Below are 24476 nucleotides of genomic sequence, written 5' to 3'. Positions count from 1 at the left end.
AGTCGGAGAGTAGTTAGCGGTGAGTTGCGCTGTGGGAGCAGCTTGCAGGTTTTGTAGAGATCTCACCAGTTCATCTGTTAACTGAGTCAAATGAGTTAGTTGTTGTTGATGTGTGGTGAGTACCTGAGCTTGAGCGGTAACTTCCTGTGATAAAACCTGTATGGCTGCGGGATCCGTGTTGGGCGAAGTCTTCTGTAACGAGGAGACTGACACGGAGGGATCCATTATGCAGTATTTATTGCTCAAGCACTTATTCACACACACAATATGCACTAACGTGCAAACACACAACAACAACAGTCTATGATGAATAAAGACTGGCGATGAATAGACACAGGGAGTATTACCAGGCATAGATCGAGGGCAGGTTGCAAGTATCAGAGTCCGTGAACCAGGCGTGGGTCGTGGGCAGGTAGAAGTCCGGAGAAGTCCGGAGAAGGTGACCTCTGCTGGCCAGCGAGGGGAATGACTGGGACCGAGTCGGTGACAAATATACAGAAAATAACTGTAACAGATCTAACTTTTTTTTTTCAAGAAAGTGAGCAGAATGTCTAAAATCTCAGCATACAACCTTCACTAGTCCCTAAATTAATTAATTTGTTTAGTCCACTAGACAGAGTAAATGTGTTTCATTGAAAATGTTTCATTAGACCTCACCACCATGGTGATCAAAGGCTGCTTTATTTGACCTCTTGATCCTTTATGCTTTTATTCTATTTTTTCTAAACTCATCACTTATGACAAGAAATGCAATAAGAAATTGTATGTAATTAACACTGACAGATGATTTAGTAACTAGTTAAGTCAAATAAAGACAGCTCAATCTAATGTGAGGTGTATAAGACAATAGAGCTTCCCATGAGGAGTTTACAAAAAAAGAAATTAAATAATGTGTCATGCATAAAACTTTAAGAACATCTGCAACACATTTAAAACTCACAGATATCAAAAATCAGGATATGAACCTCAACCAGGGTTGTTATAAAAAAAGTTGCTAAAATAGTTAACGCGGCAATGCATGCTGGGTACCAGCATAGTACAAAATAGTAGATTATGCAGCTTTATGTTCCTACAATTGATTTATTTGCCTTTATTTTGTTTTGGGCGGGGTAAAGTTTTAGTAGATTGTTTTGTATTGATCTATGTTGATGATCTATGTTGATTTTTTTTTTTTTTTTTTGTTGATTGTCACCATGTTGAGATTCAAAGAATTGTTTATGTGTGTATTTTCAAGTTCTACCATAGTTCAAACATTTCCATAGTAAAATTTGTGCTTCTGTCAGTTGTGTGTTGTCAATGCAGTAGTGTGATTTACATAGATTGCTATCATAAATAACTAGCAAAGTATTCAACAATTGCATAAGCAGGTGAAGATGATTGACATTATAACACATAATATCATAATTTTTTCTATTTCCTTTTGATGCTATACAAATAGTGTAATTAACTATTCATTCCTTTTTTTTTGGCTTAGCCCCTTTATTGCCACAATGGAATGAACCACCAACTTATCCAGCATATGTTTTACGCAGCAGATGCCCTTCCAGATGCAACCCATGAGAATGAGAAATATATATATATATATATATATATATATATATATATATATATATATATGTAACGGACCAGACAGAATACCAGTGGTGTGGGAAAACAAGGACAGTTTATTAGGTACAGTTCAACAAAGGCAGGCTGCCGCAGGCAATACCCAGGCTGTGCGCAGTACTGGATAACTCAAAAGTTCATCAGATGTAAACAGATGGGCCCCGCAAGAGAGGTCAAGGAAGGAGGAGAGGAGGAGAGCTGGCGTCGGCTAACTAACCCCGGCTCGGGACCAGATCCAGACAGGCACTTGAAGGCTGGTTAAGCAGAGCGTAGGTGAGAGTACACACAAACAATGATAGCATGCAGGACAGCTTACTGGACTGGACAAAAATATGTGTGTGTGTGTGTGTGTGTGTATATATATATATATATATATATATATATATATATATATATATATATATATATATATATATATATATATATATATATATATATTCAACAAATTTCAAAACATAATAGTTTTAATAACTCATTTTTAATAACAGATTTATTTTATCTTTGCCATGATGCCGTAAATAATATTGTACTAGATATTTTTTCAAGACACTTCCATAAAGTGACATGTGCAGCCTCAACTAGGTTAAGTTATCTTGGCAGGTAAGGGTAATTAGGCAATTTATTGTAAAAACAATGGTTTGTTCTTTAAAAAAAACAAAAAATATATATAGCTTAAAGGGGCTAATAATTGTGACCTTAAAATAAATAAAAAAATAATAAAACTGCTTTTATTCTAGCCAAAATAAAACAAATAAGTCTTTCTTCGGAAGAAAACAATATTATCAGACATACTGTGAAAATTTCTTTGCTCTCTTAAAAATCATTTGGGAAATAATTAAAAAAGATTAAAAAAAATCTAAGTGAGGCTAATGATTATAAATTAAGCATTTTTGAATCAGTTATATTTAAAACTTGATATAACAGAATTAAGTTTGCAATTCAAGCAAGTTTGTCCAGTGAACATTCAGTGCTGATTGTATTAATTCTCCAAATATAATTTTTTGTTGCTCCATGAAAATAACCTTCTTAATTAGATGGTTAAGCTTACAACATGCAGCAAAAATCTGTATCTGTCACATCCTGCCTTTCATGTATGTTTGTTTTCGTCATCTGACCTTCCCCATGTGCTCCTTTGTTTCAGTTCCCGCCATTTGTCAATGTTCATCACCTGTGTTCCTGTTCATTATCCTGTGTATCATTCTGGTAGTCTCAGATAATGTCTGTTTTCACCCCATGTTCATCAATGTAAGCATTTATCAATAAATCTATGTGTTTTGAAAATCCTGCGATCCAGTAGTGAACACAGGCATTGCAGTATCCTTAAATTTACTTTGATGCATCAATTATCATCAGAGACTCACTCATGTGTGATGTGCTCAAAAGTTGTATTAAGTTAAGGGGACAAACGATGCACACAACCAAGCATACATCAAATGAGAAAAGAAGAATAAATGAACAATGAGATGAGCTTAACCGTCTGATAAACAATGACACCTTTTACAAGAAGCCTTTAAGTTTAACCTTAACTTTTCAGTTAAAATGTTTGATACCTGCATTATTGACTCTGCACTCTTGTGAAATCATTCAATGCGATCTTAGATGAAAGTCTTGATGAAAAAAAAAAAATCAGATACTACAGTAACATATATTTTTACAGTAATTTCATGTAAAAAAAAATGCTTCCTGGGTAATCTTTTTGTTGCTGAGAATGTAACCAAAAGCAGTAAACTGTGAAATTAACATAGGGTCAAAGTTTACAAGCCTGTGTTTGAAACCACACTTTGTGAGCTTGTTCACTTTTAGATCCTATATACACTAGTTTCCTAATATAATTCACTTGACAGACGTTGTTTCTCATTATGTGTTCTTTACCAATCTTGCATCCTTGTGTGTTTGTGAGGGTCGTTCACATTACATGGAAATACTATATGCATATAATAACCAGCCAAGGATGACCGAGGCTCAAACAAACCTTGTCGTCGTCTCGATGAACAGACACAAAACCAAGAAGAAAAATCTGCCGTGTCCTGTTGTTGTTTTACTAGCCCATCTAAAAGTGCAAGCGGTATTCACTTTCTTCCGGGAGCTTGCGATCGCTTCTATATTTGATATAACGAACTTCTTGAGCTGTTGATAATAACGTGAGTGTGATTTTTGAAGTGTCTCCGTCATCTGATCCATTAAAAAAAAAAGGACAAGCGGGAGAGTGAAGCGAGAGTGAAACACGTAAAAAAAGAGAAGCTGTCAAAACACAGGAGCAAAGTGTCACAACTCAAAGATGACGAAGGAACCCAAGTGCAAGTGACAGTTTTATTAACGCACACAAAGATAACACAGAGAGACTGGGTGGCTGGAAGTCGAAGGTCATAGAAGCAAATATTCACAGTAAACAGAGAATCAAGAGTTCATCAGGAAGAACCTCAATCTCCGTCAACAGAGCGTATCAAAAGTTCATCGGGGAGCACTCCAATCTCCGTCAACAGAGCGAATCAAAAGATCATCGGAGGAGAAACTTCAACCAGCACACTAACCAGCGAACTCAACGGGGAGAGCCTGACAAAGGACACAGAGACAAGTGAGGACAACGAACTGACAAGGTGAGACAGGAACGCTGAACATTTATAGCCACAGTAAATGCGCTACACCTGGAGCGCAATAATCAGCTGAGCGGTGCTAGGCGACCGATGACCATGATCATGTGACCGCCCAGCTGATAACATGAAAACAACAACAACACCGACAGCCACGCGACTCACACAAACACAGAGACAAACGCAGACACACACCGCAAACACAAATAAACAATTCGCACCACGCAGACACATCATAGAAGAGCAGATAGATCCACAACCGTGACATTACCCTCTCCCCTAGGGACGCCTCCTGGCGTCCCCAGACGAGCCTACCTGGCGATTGTAATCATCGATAAGAGAGTGATCCAGTATGTCCCCGGCCGGAACCCAACTTCTCTCCTCAGGACCGTAACCTTCCCAATCCACCAAGTACTGAAATCCTCGTCCCCTCCGTCTAGAGTCCAGAATGCGCTTAACCGAATAAGCAGTCTCCCCATCTACGAGGCGCGGCGGGGGGGGAACTGGTGTGTGCGGATTAATTGCCGTATGAAAAACGGGCTTTATTTTAGATACATGAAACACGGGATGAATTCTCCTGTACGCTGGAGGTAATTTGAGGCGGACTGCCACAGGATTAATGATTTTAGTGACAGTAAAAGGGCCAATAAATTTAGGAGCTAACTTATTACAAACGGTGCGGAGAGGAATGTTTTTAGATGAAAGCCACACTTTTTGACCGACAACGTAAACGGGAGGCTTAGACCGGTGGCGATCGGCTTTAGCCTTAGTGCGCTCCCCCACCTGGAGGAGGGTCTGTCTGGCCCTGTTCCAGGTGCGGCGGCACCTCTGGACAAAGGCGTGAACGGAGGGGACCGCGACTTCGGATTCCAGACTGGGAAAAACTGGTGGCTGGTAACCTAGACTACACTGAAACGGAGAGAGGCCCGTAGCCGACACTGGTAACGAATTATGTGCGTACTCCACCCACGAAAGTTGCTGACTCCAAGAGGAAGGATTCTGCGAAACCAAACATCGCAATGTGCGCTCAAGATCCTGATTGGCTCTCTCGGTCTGACCGTTACTCTGGGGATGAAAACCAGAAGAAAGACTAACAGTAGCCCCCAATAAACGACAGAATTCTCTCCAAAATTTAGAGACAAACTGAGGCCCCCTGTCAGAAACCACGTCTGTCGGGAGGCCATGAATGCGAAAGACGTGATCAATGACAGCAACCGCTGTCTCTCTGGCTGAAGGTAATTTGGGCAGAGGGACAAAATGAGCAGCCTTCGAGAACCTGTCCACCACGGTTAAAACCACCGTGTTGCCGTTAGAAGATGGAAGACCCGTAACAAAATCTAGCGAGATGTGTGACCAGGGTCTCGAAGGTACTGACAGCGGTTGAAGGAGTCCAGCAGGTGGGCGATTGGAAGTCTTAGAAGCGGCACAGACAGAGCAAGCCAAAACAAAATCGCGCACATCACGAGCCATTACTGGCCACCAGAATCTTTGTTTAATAACAAATAATGTGCGACTCACCCCCGGATGACAGGCTACCTTGGAGGAATGACCCCACCGGATAACGTCGGACCGAAGATCCTCTGGCACAAATAATCGACTCGGCGGGCATCCGATCGGGGGCGTTACCCCATCCAGGGCTGTGCGAACCCGCGACTCGATCTCCCAAGAAATATTCGCCACAAAAACCCTCTGCGGAAGCACCGGATCTGGAGATGACGTACGATCCGAGCGATCAAAAAGACGAGATAACGCATCAGGTTTGATGTTCTTAGAACCAGGTCTGTACGAGATTGAAAAATTAAATCGTCCGAAAAATAATGCCCACCGAGCCTGCCTAGAGTTTAGTCTCTTGGCAGCTTTGATGTACTCAAGATTCTTATGATCGGTCCAAACGATAAAAGGCACCCCAGAACCTTCCAACCAATGTCGCCACTCCTCCAACGCAAGCTTGACGGCCAGCAACTCTCGATTACCAATGTCGTAATTTCTTTCTGCAGCAGATAAACGATGTGAGAAATACGCGCAGGGATGAATCTTGCCGTCCAAGGCAGAGCGCTGGGACAGGATGGCTCCGACCCCCACCTCGGACGCATCGACCTCCACCACAAACTGCCGAGAAGGATCAGGGGCTATAAGAATCGGGGCTGAAACGAAGCAACCCTTCAGTTTTGAAAATGCAGCCTCGGCTGCGTTAGACCACCTGAACGGTGTTTTGGAGGAGGTCAAATTAGTCAGAGGTGCGGCGAGCTGGCTGAAATTGCGAATAAAACGCCGGTAAAAATTGGCAAAGCCCAGGAACCTCTGCAGGGCCTTACGGGAATCTGGGATTGGCCAATTTACCACAGCCTGAATCTTCTCTGGATCCATGCGCATCCCCTCGACCGACACGATATGCCCCAAAAACTGAACCGACTGTGCATGAAAAACGCATTTCTCCGCCTTGACATAAAGCCCATTCTCTAACAGCCTCTGCAACACTCGCCTGACGTGCTGAACATGTTCCTGGAGAGAGTGAGAAAAAATCAGAATGTCATCCAGGTAGACATAGATAAACTGATCTATCATATCTCTCAACACATCATTGACGAGTGCCTGGAAAACCGCCGGAGCGTTAGAAAGGCCGAAGGGCAGAACGCAGTACTCAAAATGCCCTCTAGGGGTGTTAAACGCGGTCTTCCACTCATCCCCGGGTCTTATGCGAACCAAATGATAAGCATTGCGGAGATCTAATTTTGTGAAAAAGTTCGCCCCCTGCAGGCGCTCGAAGGCTGAAGACATCAACGGCAAAGGATACGTATTCTTAACCGTGATGCTGTTCAGCCCTCGATAGTCAATGCACGGACGAAGAGAACCATCCTTCTTTTTCACAAAAAAAAATCCCGCCCCCGCCGGTGAAGAAGACGGGCGGATGATCTTGGCTGCTAGAGAATCAGAAATATATTTCTCCATAGCCTCCCTCTCTGGAACAGACAGCGAATATAACTTGCCCTTAGGCGGAGACGTACCTGGCAATAAATCTATAGCACAGTCATAGGGACGGTGAGGAGGTAGAGAAGCAGCCCGAGACTTACTGAACACTCTCTTCAGGTCGTGGTACTCACGAGGCACGTTTGACAGATCCACCTGCTCCTCCTGAAACACAGAACAAGGAACATTAGGACAGGCAGACAATAAACAAGATTCATGACAGCTCTCACTCCAGGAAAAAACTGCATTATGACCCCAATTAATGTGAGGTTTATGTAAGACTAACCACGGATGTCCCAAAATAACAGAAGTATCAATGGTGTCAGTGAGAAAAAATGTAATGAGTTCAGTGTGATTTCCAGAAGTAATGAGTCTTATGGGAGCAGTAATGTGTGTGATGGTCGGAAGAGACAATCCACTAAGAGCGTGCACCGCTATTGGAGAGGAAAGAGGAAAAATAGGGATCTTCAGACTGTTCGCTAATTTAGAATCAATAAAATTCCCCTCGGCTCCGGAGTCGATGAGGGCGTGGCATGTGTGAGAAGTGGAGTTAAAACACAGTTTAATAGGTAAGAAAGTCATATTAGCAGAGTTCTTTTTAGGCATAATTTCACCCACCAATAAACTCTTACCCATAGATGGCTTATCATTCTTGGCCGGACAAAAAGCCACAAAATGACCCCCAACTCCACAGTACATACACAAACCCCCAGAACGGCGACGACGTCTCTCCTCAGCAGAAAGACGAAACCTTCCCATCTGCATGGGTTCGGGCTCCGATTCAGGGGGCGTTGCCTCTTGAAAACAGGTCTGCGAAGCCAGGCGCTGAAGACGGGGCTCCTTGTGAAGATGTCTGCGTTGGAGACGATTGTCCACTCTAACAGCCAGATTAATGAGACCTTCGAGTGTTTTCGGCAACTCCAGCGCGTAGATCTCGTCCTTGATGTGCTCCGCTAATCCATGAAAAAACATGTCCCACTGCGCCTCGCTGTTCCAGCCACACTCCGCTGCCAGCGTACGAAACTCAATTGAATAGTCCACAACGCTCTGATCTCCCTGATGGAGCTCTGCCAGCTTTCTGGACGCCTCTCTGCCCGAAGCCGCTTGATCAAACACCACTTTAAGTTCTTCTGAAAAGGCTTTGAAGGTGTTACAACAGGGATTCTTGTTCTCCCAAACCGTTGTTCCCCATAATGCCGCTTTACCTGTTAGCAGATTGATCAAAAAGGCTACTTTGCTCTGCTCGCTGGGAAAAGACGAGGGCTGGAGAGCGATGTATAGCGAACATTTTGCCAGGAAGGCTCGACATAAATGGGGTTCGCCCGCGTAACTCTGCGGCGGAGGTAGTCGTGGTTCGGTGGAGCGGGTTTCGATAACAGCTGGGCTGGCTGGTGGATTAACAGGAGGAGGTGGCTGAGCGGATCCGGCAGCGAGACCCGTGCTGAGACGCTGGACTTGAGTGGTGAGTTCGGAGACCTGGTTAACAAGCGCTTGAATGGCCTGACTGGTTACCTTCATCTGTTGGTCTTGATGGTCTAGGCGAGCGATGCTGCGAGACAGGATCTCCTGAACTTCCGATGTACTTGCTGGGTCCATAGTGGTCAGTTCGTTCTGTCACAACTCAAAGATGACGAAGGAACCCAAGTGCAAGTGACAGTTTTATTAACGCACACAAAGATAACACAGAGAGACTGGGTGGCTGGAAGTCGAAGGTCATAGAAGCAAATATTCACAGTAAACAGAGAATCAAGAGTTCATCAGGAAGAACCTCAATCTCCGTCAACAGAGCGTATCAAAAGTTCATCGGGGAGCACTCCAATCTCCGTCAACAGAGCGAATCAAAAGATCATCGGAGGAGAAACTTCAACCAGCACACTAACCAGCGAACTCAACGGGGAGAGCCTGACAAAGGACACAGAGACAAGTGAGGACAACGAACTGACAAGGTGAGACAGGAACGCTGAACATTTATAGCCACAGTAAATGCGCTACACCTGGAGCGCAATAATCAGCTGAGCGGTGCTAGGCGACCGATGACCATGATCATGTGACCGCCCAGCTGATAACATGAAAACAACAACAACACCGACAGCCACGCGACTCACACAAACACAGAGACAAACGCAGACACACACCGCAAACACAAATAAACAATTCGCACCACGCAGACACATCATAGAAGAGCAGATAGATCCACAACCGTGACACAAAGTTGTTATAGCAACCTAAATCATGAATAAACTGCCATGATTATTTTTTCCTTTTGGACTATTATGAACTGGAAATGATAAAATTACTCTCTAACAGAGCTTACATATGCTGCTGAAGATGAGACACAGATGAGAGGTTTGTGCTGACTGTGGGCTATATTGCGTGTATTTTTGAACTCAAATAAGTACTAAATGTTTGCTGTGTGTAGCTTTTTCTGTAATTAATAATATATCGGAGACTGTAAGGGGCTGTATGTGTTCATATATGTTGCATTTATGTATTTATTTTATATAATTACAGACGTTACAGTAGCCTATTTCGTCATTGATCTGCAGTTATAATCAAATCATGTTCATAGAAAAGTTAGTAATAAACATTTATAAACAAGTATTTATGTGTATAAAGCATTTGTTTTGTGAGTGCTGCTCATTATGATATGTGAATGACCCGTACATCTTTACTGTAGACATTTATTTGTGCGAGCATGACGTCGACTTAAACTTTGTCATACACCACGCCCACCAAAAGGGTACCCTTTGTGGTGGAAGCGCAAGCCTGATAAAGGTGACCTATACTGACCCGAACCGTACAGTACTGTACCAGTCAGTGGAAACGAGGCATATGTGGAGTCACTGATTGGATCCAAGACCAGCGACGAGATGATCCCAAGGTTTCCATAACCTGGACCAGGCCGTATCCTGAGCAGCTGCTGCAGTGTTTGGACTCAGTAATTATTTTAAACCACACTGAACTAAGCTAAACTGAACTGAACCTAAACACTAAAAACTGAACTACTCTACTACTCTACTCCAATTTACTATGACCAATTTACTATGACCATTTATGTGAAGCTGCTTTGAAACAATCTACATTGTAAAAGCGCTATACAAATAAAGCTGAATTGAATTGAATTATTCAAAGCAAGAAAAAGAAAGACAAAAAAGTAGCATTCAGTACTTAAACAAACTACACAACTGTTCAGCATTACAAAGAAAGTTACAGCCTTTACAAAGTTATAGTATTTACAGAAATTAAGACCTGGACTTTATCTGACAGATTATTTGCACCTGGCCCCTTAAAATGTGTTTTTTTAAATACTCCAAAGGAGTACTTCAGGTTTGTGAGAATCAACATTGTCCATGTTTTTAAGGTTATCTAAAAGTTTTCACTGAACATATGTGCAAATAAAAAACAAACTTCACCTCAATAAATTATTGACTACTGAGGTTCGTTGAAGCTGTTGAAGCAGATTCTCCATGTCTCTTTAAATCAAGAGCAAGTGTTTTTTGCATGCAAATATACTATTACTCTTCATTCATTCATTCATTCATTCATTCATTCATTCATTCATTCATTCATTCATTCATTTGTTTTGGTGTGACTGGCAATGTCTTATTTGTCCATGTGATCGGATTGATGAAATCAAATTTATGCCCAATCTCAATTCTATTTTTCTTTACCCCTTCTCCTTGGCCCTTGAAACAGAGAAGGGCTTCAAATTTCACCTGTAAGAAATGGGACAGCACTACAACACCTGCACACTTACTGAATGCCATCATATGCCATCACAATCTCTTCACATGAGATTGATGATGGCGTCTGTTGTAGTTATTCCAGTTGGTTTATTTTTGGATATTTATCTTCGGGAAATCACTGAAGGCAATTATATCATGCCATCATAACAATAAAATGTGGCAATTAAGCTCATAACTGAGTATTTACACCATGGCCATATTCATCTATGTAAACACACGAAAGCAACATTAACATTATGTCAGACACTGTAAAATGATTATTCCTAGCCACAAGACTTTTCAGACAGAGTGTTTGAGTGTCATTGAGTGACAGATGTGACAGTATGTTGTGGGACTACTGTACAAGATTATAGATGTTTTGATGATTATAGTTTTTTTTTTAAAGCATGACGCTATAACACAAGCACCATTTTGAATGTATTAAAACATATGCTTGTTTGTTGTAAAATTCATAATAATGACAAAAGTACTAGTACTTTTGATGTCTCTCTCCCGCACACTCTCTCTCTGCTGCTGATTTAGTGAGGGGACTGGGAAATCTAGCATGTCTAAAATTTAGTTAAAAATTGCGCTGCAAAGAGCAAAACTAGTTTGAACTTGAATATAGGCCCACAATAGCAAATGACCATAAAACAAACGGTATAATAAACTGTTTGCCTTGCATTAAAGGATTTGCTGAGTGTCATGTAATTCTTTGCCTTCAGGTTGTGCATTAAAATCATAAACATACAGCAAACTGCAGATTATCCCTTACATACGGGCACCTTCATTTAAAGTGTTACTTGTATATTATTAGTTCAGATCAGGGCTCGATCATTAACACCCGCCAAACGCGGGTTGTGTCAGACAGCTGCTCCCACCAGCCACTTTGGCAGGTTGAATATCATTTTTAAATTCAATTTTTTTTTAAGTCACGCAAACTAAAAACTAATTGCAATGTGACATGTGTTGGCAAATTGACATGCATCCCAGTGTTTGCTCTTGCATGCTTGAGCAGCATCACACAACATAAAAAAGTCAAATGAATGAGCACAGATCTCCAAATCACTTTGGTCGAATTCAGTTATTTGAACTTGCTTGGGAGACGATGCATTCTGCATCATTAGTGTTGTGTGGCAATAATGTGGTTTCTATTCATGAATTACCATTGATTTTACATGTAGTCTACTCTCACAAATACTTTATTCATGTTTTTGGTGTAAACCCAGCAGAGGAGTCAATCTAATGATGAAAGATGATTTTAACTTTAACAATGTATCAGTCACTCACATAACATAATAGTCACTTAAACACATAACATGTAATATTGAGTTTAGTGAATTGTAATTGATTAGCCAATTTCTTTTCTCTTTGTGCTTTAGTGCAGACTTTATTCTAGAAGGGACATTATTTATTCTGAAATTATTAAATATTTTAATTCTCTTTAAATGTTGACTACTGTACACCAGCATATGCAGATACTATGCATATTATATTTTGGGTGAGATTTAAATGACCTAAATCAACTAAAATTACTTAAAGTGAAGAATACCAAAGTGATTTTTGTTAGTGAAAAATGCAGAGTGGCTAGTAATTCTGGAAAACTACTAGTCACATTAAATAAATACACATACATACAGTGACTGGTAAGCAAAAAGGTTAATGTCGAGCCCTGGTTAAGATGTACCTTTCCGGTCTACATACATGTTATCAGGAAACACAGCCATCACTAAATTGATACAGAATCATCCTCTTCTGCATTGCACCATTGTATAAAATCACTTTGACACCCCTATTCAAGTGTTTTTCTAACTGTTCAACACAAAAGAAGAATGGTGAATACCAGTAGCCACTGACTTCCATATTAAGAAAAAATGTGTCTACACATTAACAAAATGAAACAAAGTATGGTCTTAGTTTGACATATTTTAAGTCCATCTGAAGCTCTGCAATCCTTAGTCAGATTTCTATGGTTATTGCCACACTTGACTAAGTATTATCTTGTCATTTGCACAAACACATATGGACACATACACTTTCATGCACTAATCAAAGCAAGCGTTTTCAGTCCTTTTGTAAGAATTTATGGCCTAATCCTAAATGCTGTGCTCATGGCTTTGTTCTCTTCTCAAACACAATTAGAAGATAATATATAAATATATACATATTGCAAATGGCATGCATATAAAAGCTTCATTTGAAGCCCGCTCAGGTCATTAGTAACCCAACAGGGCGCTACAGAGCCGCCGGTCCCTTTCTGCCAGTCGACCAGTGGAGATTTATTTGATATTAACTCCCTAATGGCCTAGTTTTTTTTCTAGTAAAATATGCACAAAAGTCCAACATGAGCTCTGCCATTCAGTTGAATGCTTATTTATTCACTAAACGAGGATCTAATGTTCAATGTTCCCTGGATGCTAAGGTAGTTCTGGGGGAGGAAGTCTTCCCCCTACAGCTATATACATCATTTATTTTACACATATCCTGGTATCACACACTGGGCAGTGAGGGGAAAAGAATGGCTTTATGAAAATCAGAACAGTGAGTGTTACAGGGTACATTAAGAGTTGGGGGAGAGCTGCGGAAGTAGAAGAGGAGAGAGTAAGAACGTTGTTGCTGGAGAGAGATGATGTCTCTAGTCTGCCGCCCACAAGCAGCGGGCTGTGCTTGACACCCCTCGGATAGGAAGCGAGCTTTTACTTACTGTATCTTTTGAACTCTGAGACCCTAGCCATCAAGACAAGTGGTTGTTATTGCACAGTTTTTTTTGCATTTGAATTTATTTAATGCTTTTTTTAAAGTATGTTTATCTGCTGTGTTGTCTTTAATTGCAGTACTCATGGTGATGAGGCTGGGTGAGACTGTGCTGTTTTTGTTTATATTGTGTTAACCAAATTGTAGAATTTAAGATTATGTATAGCTATCATCTGTTTCTGACCACTTTTGCCTAAAACATTTTTTTGTACTGCTCTTCAAAAGATACAGAAAATACTTAAAGTACAAATTCTAAACATTTTTACCCCTAAGTTCTTGATTTAGTATTTAAACCTTCTGTAATAGTGGAATATGTGCCATTTAATAAGCCATCAGTATAAAAAGATGAATCTCAAAATCATAGTTATTATTAATGAGGGTTCAAATAAAAATAAATAAATAAATAATAAATAAATAAAATAAAAAAATATTGCTACATGATATTGTTAGATGAAAAATGCAGTTTTATGGATGCTTCCAATGTGGCCTTCAAATGGCAGGCTACTAATATCACATATCACCCCCAAAATATGCAAATATCACCCCCAAATTTTTGACTGATGAACTGACCTGACTGAACCTCCATCAAGGGTTAGTCAGTGTTTTAGGTTTTTTTGCAAGAGGATTTTTGTTCCATCAGTTTTACCTGAATTTTTTTAAATAAAGTTATTAGTTATCTCTTTGTGTGTGTATATATATATATATATATATATATATATATATATATATATATATATATATTACAGTGGTAATGAGGACAGCAATAATTTGGACTGCTGTGATTTAAAATATTATTCCACAAATGTGTACATTCGCTTAAACTCAGACCTGGCCAATGGTTGAATATGGGTGTTCTGATGTTTGTGAGCTAAGAGAGAAACACACTCAAGTGTAAGTTTTGTGGTTCTGCTTTGTCATTTGCTTGAATCTTTAAATTGATATAATCTGAAGAGCATGTATGTTAGAAGCATTGACTGTGAAAGAGGCACTATAAACGCTAAAAAAAAATTACAAACAGTCATGGGACTGCATAAACTGTGATGGGTCGCAACTACAGTAACACACCAATAAACTGCTTTAAGAGGAAAAAATTGGGATGTGCAGAGTGAGAAGCTGAGAAGGAGTGGACATAGTGAGAGAGTAAAACACTTCAGAGAAACATCCTACCTCAAACCTTCAAGCATTTACCCTCAACTTTAATGTTAAATAACACTCACATTTTTTTACTTGTTCAAACTAATTAATTAAAATGACCAGAAACAACACAATTCTTGAGATTTAATTGGGACAACTTATTTTTTATGTTTAACCCACATAAATTTGTTAAAAGTGCTAAGTTAACCTAATCGATTTGTGTTGGGGCAACATGAATGAATTGTGTAAAACCTTGCACTTTTTCCAGTAAATAAAACATAAATTCCATATTTACTAAAAAAGAAAATAGATTGTGTCCTCCTGGCAGCACAATACATTAACGCCTGTCACAAAAAGAGAGAGGAGACCAATAAAAACATAAGTGATGCGCTTTAAAAACAGAAGTGATGCGCTTGCAAACACACACACACACACACGCACACACACACGCACACACACACACACATACACACACGCGTACACACACACACACACACACACACACACACACACACACACACACACACACACACACACACACTCACTTCTAGATGGTTGTAAATGAATTATTGTGAATATACTGATAAATATTACTGTAATATAATTATCGTAAAAATTGTAAATGCTGTTTATTATGATTTATTATTATGATTTCTTTTTTGAAAAGCATTCATTTATTTCGAATGTTGACAACTGTGTGTATATACAATTGAAGTCAGATTTATTAGCATCCTGAATTATTAGCCCCACTGTTTATTTTTTCCCCCAAATCTGTTTAACATAAAGTTTTTTTTCAATACATTTCTAATCATTATAGTTTAAATAACTGATTTATTTTGTCTTTGCCATGATGACAGTAAATAATACTTTACTAGATATATTCAAGACACTTCTACACAGCTTAAAGTGACATTTAATGGCTTAACTAGGTTAATTAGGTTAACTAGACAGGTTATTAGGCAAGTTATTGTATAACGATGGTTTGTTCTGTAGAGTAGACTATTGAAAAAATATATAGTTTAAAGGGGCAAATAATTTTGACCCTAAAATGTTTTTTTTAATTAAAAACTGCTTTTATTTAAGCCAAAATATAACAAATAAGACTTTCTCCAGAAGAAAAAAACATTATGCACACACAGTAGTGTAGACATTTGAAGTGAATAAATGCTTTTCAAAATTGGTGGTGTTCAATAACTTTAGGACAATTTTTATGAAAGGTGATGAATCCACTTCAAATGTTGACTACTGTATGAGCATAACATAGTAAACACAGTAAATAGTAGAAGTAAATATAATAATGATGAATCATAATAAACAGCATTTCAAGATTAAACATTAAATGATTCTATATACAATATATACAATATTTTTTGTTTACTATATATTAGATTGTTTACAGAACAAAGCATTGTTACACAAGGACTTGCCTAATAACCCTAACTTGCCTACTTAACCTAGTTAAGCCTTTAAATTGCACTTTAAGCTGAATACTAATATCTTGAACGATATCTAGTAAAATCTATTCTTTATCGATATATTTATTCTTGATATTATAAGTAAAATCTTCATCTATTGCTCAGTCATTTAATCAGCATTTTTCGTCTGTTAGTCCCACAATAGTATCTGATTCTAATTTAAATATTGGTACCATATATGAGACTTTTTCTTGTAATAGTTGCTTTCAGTTTAGGAATTTTACCTATTGAAATTCAGAATGTTATTAAGGAATTAAGTGGAAGTAGTGGTGCTGGAGGGTATTGATAATAAGTTTCTTAAACTGTCTTATTATGTATCCACTAGCTGAGTTGTTTAATTTATCTACATCTGAAATACCATATATTTGGAAAATGGGACGCATTACCCCACTTCACAAGGGTGGTGATGTACTTGATATCAACAACTGTAGACCTATATCCATTATATGTTCTATTGCTAAAGTTCTTGAAAAAACAATATATAAACAACTTTCAGAATATTTAAGTGGCAATAATATTTTATCACCTTATCAATCTGGTTTTAGATCTAATCACTCCACAACTACTACATTACTTAAGTTTACTAATGATTTGTTTGCTGCGGCTGATGAGGGTAAACTCACAGGAACTATTTTTCTTGATTTATCCAAAGCTTTTGATCTAGTTGATCAATAATTACTGTGATAAGCTTCGTGCCATTGGTCTGTCTGAAAATGCAAGTATGTGGTTTAACGCATAATAGAAAACAATGTGTAGTATTAAAAGGGTTTAACTCTGACTTTTTGGTCCAAGAAAGAGGTATTCTTCAGGGTCAATACTAGGACCACTTCTCTTCTCTATTTATGTTAATAATTTACTGTTGATTCTCAATAAGCGTAGTGTCCAACTTTATGCTGATGATACCATCATATATGTGTCAGATTCTGATATCTCACAAATTCAGTTGTCCCTTCAGTATTTTAATCTCTTACAAAATTGGCTGTTAGATATAAACTAAAGCTTAATAAAACTTCTTGAAAAGTCTTACATCATGGTTTTTGGTTCCAGACGAAAACTTAAATCAAAAAGTTACTCTTATTCTATATTATGTAATGACGGTACTTCTTTGAATGAAGTCGATACAATTAAATACCTTGGAGTGTGGCTTGATTCTGAACTTTCCTATAAATCACATATTAATCATATCGTAAGCAAAGTTAACTTTGGAATTAGTACCTTATATCGGTCTAGGCATTGTTTTTCATTTAAGGTTCGCAAGAAACTTGCTCTTCAACTTAGTTTGCCAATATTTGATTATTGCAATATTGTTTATCAGAGTGCATCAAAATTAGATCTTGCTCCCCTTAATACGGCATGTAATAACTTTGCAGATTTGTTCTGGGTTGTTCTTTTAATACACATCATGTTTAATGTATGATCTGTTGCAGTGGCCAACTTTGCACACAAGACGACATATTCATTGGCTTCAATTTATATTTAAATGTATTTATTTTGAGTATCCTTACTATTTACAACAATATTTTGTTTGTTTTTCCTAAAATTATCGAGTTAGACATTCTGTTCAGATTTAATTTTTTGTTCCTTGTTGTAAAAAATCTATGGGTTAAAAGAGCTTTTATGTTTAAGGGTCCATCAGATTGGAGTAATTTACCTGCGGACATTCGATCCATTACATCATTTAAGGTCAATAAGCAGACTTTGTTATCATATTTTTCTTTGGATTGTACTTGGGTTTTTTATGTGTGTGTGTGTGTTTTTTTTTTTGGTGATTGATTTACTGATCTATATAAAGTTTTTCTACATATATATAAATATGTGTGTATGTATACTACTCCACCCCCCCTCCCTTCTTTTTTTTTTTTTTTACTTTTTAGTGTTTAGCCCAACTGTTTCAGTGGATTTTAGTAAATTGTATTTTATTTAAATTTTTCCAAAAAATCTTTGATGGTTATACGCTGTGAAATAACTGAGAACATTCAGCACAGTGAAATGGAACTGTATTGCAGTCAAGATCTCCTTGGAACTTTAGAGAAGCGGTTCGCTGAAAAAAATTGCATACTTTAATGTTCACAAGTCAATTAAGCATTCAATAACCTGTAATATAATATAATATAATATAATATAATATAATATAATATAATATAATATAATATAATCCCTGTGATGGGTTGCAGCTGGAAGGGCATCCGCTATGTAAAACATATGCCAGACAAGTTGGTGGTTGATTCCACTGTGATGACCCCAGATTAATAAAGGGACTAAGCTGAAAAGAAAATGAATGAATGAATGAATGAATGAACGAATGAACGAATGAATGAATGAATGAATGAATGAATGAATGAATGAATGAATTAATGAATGAAGAATAGAATAGAATAGAATAGAATAGAATAGAATTTTTAATAATATATTATTATACATTTTTACCAAATATTTTCGGCACACACTGTAAATATTTAGGTTGTCCCAATATTAATTGATTAAGTTAACTTAACAATTTTAACAAATTTATGTGGACTGAACATAAAAAAGTTACGTTATCCCAATGAAATCTCAACAACTGTGTTGTTTCAGCTCATTTTAATAAGTAGTATGAACAAGCAAAAACATATTTATTTATTAAGTGCAAATAGCCAACTGCCAATAGGACATTTTGAGATTGAAGAAGGGAAAATGTTACATAAATACCAAAGTCAGTGGTTGACTGGTTTGTATTTAGCTTATGATGAACAAAATTTATTTTTTAAGGTCTGTACAACAGGCATTAAAGTGTAGGAAGAAATGTTGATAGTAAAATAGGTATGATTAATGAATTGGAATAAGCATTTTTAAGGTAAGGAATAACAGTAGGGAAAGGCTTTGGCGGGTAAGGGCCACTGACTGAGGGCCCATTTAGTGTGTCTGGGGGTGTGAATGGATTGTATACCAACTGCACGATTCACTAAGCTCTCACCAGGGGATAGAGATAGATAGTTTTAATGTGTGTGAGTGGAAAAAAATGTAAGTAAGGATGAGAGAGAGTGTCTGTGTGTACCGAAAACTAAAATCTGTAGGCGAATAGGTTGTATAGTCTGTTGTGTATATCAACTAGCTGCAGGTACTGTAAGAAGATGAATCAGTTTGTCTATATTAAAAATATAAACCAGAGGCAACGATAAAGGACAAGCCTATACAGTAAACCAAGTGTCAAAATATCATCTGTGTCGGAGTTTGTGGACAGATAAAGCATAATCTTAAAACTTTGCTTTAGGGTTAATATAACCAAACATCCCTCTGATAAAAAATCTTGAATTTATAAAGGTGTAAATGGAGGACCAGGACTGCCTTAAAATGAGACATTAAACAGATGAACTTGATCACTTTGAGTGTGATGAGAAACTCATATGTTAATCGGCATCAATAAATCATTTGAAGGCCAAGAAGTCCTCTTGCTGGTGCCAAAGTCTCATTTCCCAATAGGATCACTCTAATTGATTTAAATGCTTCACCCTTGCGGCAACCGCTACCATTCTCACTAAGTAAGGGGTCTTTAACATTATTATTATTACCGATTCTCTATTTTCTATTGTACGACGTTAGTCAGAATCTCTCGCCCAAAGCTGAAAAATATTTATTAGCATCTTGCAACAAACAGACGAGCCCCCAGCATTCATCGCCACCCCCCGTAGCGGCCCAGAGCCGACGCCCCCTCCCGCCTCGACCCTCCCTGCTCAGCCTCGCAATAGCGCACTCATCTCCCCATCTCCGTTTTTACCACGTTCAGCTCTTAATTTATGCCAAATTAATTGATACATCTTTTATAATTGATGTGCTGTAAAATTAATGAGTAATTTATGTAATTAGTCAATTAAGGCTAATTCCAGCATATGTTCAATATGCCCAGAAGGTGCGCTTTACAAGTTGTTATTTGTCCAGGAGTTGAATGCAGCGAAAACTCGACTAATTAATTTCTTATGCATATCAGTGTGTTGTCTACTTAACACTGCGCTTTGTGGGATTAGGTTTAATATTGATCTAAACAACACGGTGAGGAGGAACGCGCGCGCTCCCGCTGCTGCATCGAAGGGCCTTTCCTGTGCCAAGAGCTCCACATGATTCGTGTCAAAGGCGCTTTTAAATACACGTTATTCTTCGGCGGCTCGGCGCTTAAGTTGAATTTCAAAATACATTTAGCCCGGAGGGTAATGACGCTGAGTGTCGCCGCGTGTGAAATATGCACGCGACTCGCTCGCCAGTGACCCTTTAAACTAGAGAAAACTAGAGCTCTTCAGGAACATAATGAGAAAGATCTGTTGGCTAATTAATTGACACCGTTTTGAATATTCATCTCTAATATAACCACTACGCCTTTAATTATAGTGTTGGACATCTCTCTCTGGAAGGTAAATCACAGAAGGCTTAATTAATGTAATGTATTCGCTACCCGCCGGGAACCCAAGTGAAGAAGGCGCCTGGTGGGACAGTGCCGTGACACCTGGCCGCACAAGAGCGGCGGCGCTTTTGTTATTCTGTTTACTGGAGTAAATGTTCTCAGGTTTTGTGGGGAAGCGTTTATCCTTGTGAAATCCGTGTAAAGCGCAAACCGCTTGACAGGTTAACTTTTTTTTCTCGGCCTGATGAAAACTGGCGCGCTCTTGGTGCTTGTAAACGTGCGCTTTCAGCTTTTGAATCAGCTTATCACAACAAAATAAAATGAAATTAAAATTAAACAAAATACAAAAAAAAAAAAAAGGAAATTACTCAGAAGAATGGAATAGTTAAAGAGTCTATAAATTTGTTTGCAATATGTTTGCAGGCTAAACTACGTGGGAGCAAGGACAGAAATTATTAACGCATGCATAAACTTTGATGGCATTTGGAAGACTACAAACTTAACAGTCAAATGGATATGTTATTATATCAAATTTCAGAATAACATAAATGTTACTTAAATAAAAAATATATATATAACATAGTGTGCATAATTAAACAACATATAAGATAATATGCATTTGTTAGATATACTGAAGTAAAGGGAAAATAAAGATTTAATGTAATTACACGTTTGTATTCTCATGATTCTTTTCATGTTAAAACAGTCTATTGAGAACAGATGAACCACTTCACTGTAAAATATTTTAATTTTTCATATCAGTCATTAGTCTCGCAGAACAACAACAAAGAATTGTTCATATTGTAGTGCAGATATTACCATATAATTTTAATATTCTATACATGTACAATTTATCTTCATAAGATAGCTGTGGCGTAACACTGAAACTCACTCATTTTAGATGTTGGTACAATAAACAGCATAAAATATGCGTACATAACAGATTACCAAATAATAATATAACCATTTTAATTAGATAAATACTTTGGCTTGTACCAGGAATGCCCGTCTCGTCGTACAAATTGATTTACTTTTACTCTTACATGACAAGTTTTTGTGAGAGAGAGATAAAAATAACACAATACAGTGAACGTAAACATGAAGTATATATAGTTTTTTCTGGAATTCGACACGTTTAAAATAATGTCAGCTCTTTATTTCTAGCGCATGAAATCCAACATGCATAGCATTAGTCTTGCAATGTGTGTTATCATTATCAGACTCATTAGTGTGCGCGCAGCTCTTTGCCTCTGATTGGTGGAGATGAATGGGTCTAAACGCATATGAATTTAGACACTCCCCTGTTTACCCCTTATTCGTCCAAAAGTCAGTGTCATCATAATAAAACGCAACTAGCTGGGGGTCTGGACCTCTGCCATTCTTACAAAAGCGTCACGGATCCTCTGTGTGTCTAAGCCAAGTTCATGCATCCCCTGCAGGAGAAGTTCTTGCGTTCTGAGAGGACACCTGTGTCGCAGGCACTTGAGGAGTATCATAAGAGAGGTAACTTTGTAAATGATTCGTTCTGTTTTACATTGTTTTGTCTTACTCGTGTTAATATTTATTTTTTTTTATAATTATTATTATTTTTTATTTAACTTTTTTTTTTTTTTTTACTTTAGGAAATGTATCCATACGGTTATATAAAGCAGATGTAAAAATACAAACAGGTGAAGTTGTCTAAAAAAAAACTAATGCTATAGTGTGCTAAATAATAATTGAAAGCAAAAAAAATATATATATATATATATATATATATATATTTTAATGTTCATATTATTTTTATTTTATTTATTTATTTAAACAGAGAATATGCTGGCTTGCTTCTGATTGATTGCTCTGAGAATTTAAAAAGCCATGCCCCGGCCAGGGAAGAACTCCTACAGTGACCAGAAACCTCCATATTCATACATCTCTCTGACTGCCATGGCCATCCAAAGCTGCTCTGAGAAGATGCTCCCTCTCAGTGACATCTACAAATTTATCATGGATCGTTTCCCATATTACCGAGAGAACACTCAGCGTTGGCAAAACTCACTCCGGCACAACCTTTCCTTCAACGACTGCTTCATTAAGATCCCTCGACGCCCTGACCAGCCAGGCAAGGGCAGCTTCTGGGCCCTGCATCCAGACTGTGGAGACATGTTTGAGAATGGCAGCTTCCTGCGCCGCCGCAAACGTTTTAAGCTCCTTCGAGTAGAACATTCGGCATGCAAGAGTAGCCCCTTGCTACACTCCTACCATTCTCACCATCATACTCAGCACTCATTGCATCAGTCCCACCATCATTCGGGGAAGCTGGGTGTGGGACATCCAGAATACCTGGGCACCATGGGCCGACTTTCCCACTTCCAGAGCTACACACTCAGTGGTGGGCAGACCGGCAGCTTTAAGCATCCGTTTGCCATCGAGAGTCTGATCGGCCGAGACTATAAAGGAGTGATGGCTAGTGGTTTACCTATTGCATCGGTCATGCATCACCTGGGCTATCCGATGCCCCCTCAGCTGGGTGGTATGGTCAATTCTGTGTGGCCACACGTTGGCATGCTGTCCGAGCCAGTGTCATCAGACTATCCCCCATTCAGTGTGGCAGTGAAGGGGCTTTACCATCATCATCCTGGAACCCAGAGCTTGCCTGCTGTGCCCATGCCCATCAAACCTACACCGACCCTGGGCACAGTGTCCAGCTTAACTGCCATTACACCAGGAGTTACACAGTTGTGCCCAAGAACAGCAGCAATGATGGAAAGAGATGCAGCAGCTCTTATTGAGGAAAAAAGTGCATCTCTTCATCCTGCTCACTTGCAGTCTTGAGGCTGAAGACTCACGACAAGGGTGTTTAGAGCACGTTTTGGATCTCTTTGGACTTAATATGCCAACCTTTTCCTGAAGATCTGTAATGTCATTTAAAAACTGCTAAAGAAGCACTTTTGGCTTTGTATTTTAGGCTTCTTTATATTATGCAGAGGGCAGATTTTGTCTGAAGTTTGCCGTTTTCTGCTTCGTGTTTAATGAGGTATGTGTACACGCTTTAACTTCTTTAAAATGTATACTGTACAAAGGACTGTATAAACTTGAAAGAGAAAATAAGTAACTGATTTAGCTTTTTTAACATTTAATTAAGCCTTATACATGTTATTATAACTACACAAACTGTGTAAAATGAAACAAAAGCTGATGGGTTTGCATACAACTATGATTTGCACGCTACTACGCTACAGTTAAATCAACAAAGAAGATTGCTGTGTATGTAGAAAAATATCCAATAACCCAAAGTGAATTTTGCTAAATCATTGTATGTAAAATAGTAAATACATTTATGTTAAAAATGTTGTTATTTATTGTAATAAATTGTAAACTGTATTTGTATATATGTGTAGAATATAATGACTTACATAATTTGAATTGCACTTGTGGTACTTACCAATATATGATGAAAACATTTAATGAAAGTCAAGCAGTCAAACAAATAGTTATAGTAAATAAAAGTTGCCTTGGCTTAAGTATGCTATTTTAAAGTGATATGAATTTCAACTCGGGCAGTATAACTGTATAATTTTCTGAAAATTAAATGTTTTTACAGTAAAATCATGTCTAGTCACCGCATGTTTCAGCGCGTGCATGTGTTTGTGTTAAATAAGAACAGATTAATCAAATCAGTCGTGTGCTTGTGTGTGTTGTATATGTGCCTTCAATTCTTTTTAAAGCAAATTCATTTTTCAAGAAAAGGAAAGGAAAGTACAATATTACAGTATGTTTCACTTTGTAAATAATTTATGTCTCTATGTATCAGATTTTTTCACAATACTCAAGCATAACAGCATAAAATAGCTTCTCATCCTCACTTTTTTAA

The 24476-nt window shown here is 38.2% G+C and overlaps 1 protein-coding gene and 1 long non-coding RNA gene across 3 annotated transcripts in view; one reads left to right on the top strand and one right to left on the bottom strand.

The window, feature by feature from the left end:
• The window catches only part of LOC147842795 (uncharacterized), a 294644-nt gene that overhangs the window by 202295 nt on the left and 67873 nt on the right, over window positions 1-24476 (bottom strand). The window lies entirely within an intron of this gene.
• On the top strand, window positions 21050-24224 carry foxb2 (forkhead box B2). Of its 2 annotated transcripts, XM_087265187.1 has the most exons (3): window positions 21050-22126; window positions 22246-22293; window positions 22431-24224. In XM_087265187.1, exon 3 carries the CDS (start codon window positions 22481-22483, stop codon window positions 23435-23437), a length of 957 nt encoding a protein of 318 aa, XP_087121313.1. In that variant the 5' UTR covers window positions 21050-22126; window positions 22246-22293; window positions 22431-22480; the 3' UTR covers window positions 23438-24224. The 2 variants fall into 2 exon arrangements, with proteins under 2 accessions (XP_087121313.1, XP_087121314.1); XM_087265188.1 differs by lacking the exon at window positions 22246-22293 and having other exon boundaries at window positions 21938-22126.

Source organism: Danio rerio, chromosome 8 (assembly GCF_052040795.2).
Source record: "Danio rerio strain M-AB ecotype USA chromosome 8, GRCz13ab, whole genome shotgun sequence".
NCBI classification, from domain to species: Eukaryota; Metazoa; Chordata; class Actinopteri; order Cypriniformes; family Danionidae; genus Danio; species Danio rerio.
This window is presented reverse-complemented; position numbering and strand designations above follow the sequence as displayed.

What these genes read in the sequence shown, in the direction of transcription:
- foxb2 (XM_087265187.1), top strand. Translation starts at nt 22,481, where the DNA reads ATGCCCCGGCCAGGGAAGAACTCCTACAGTGACCAGAAACCTCCATAT.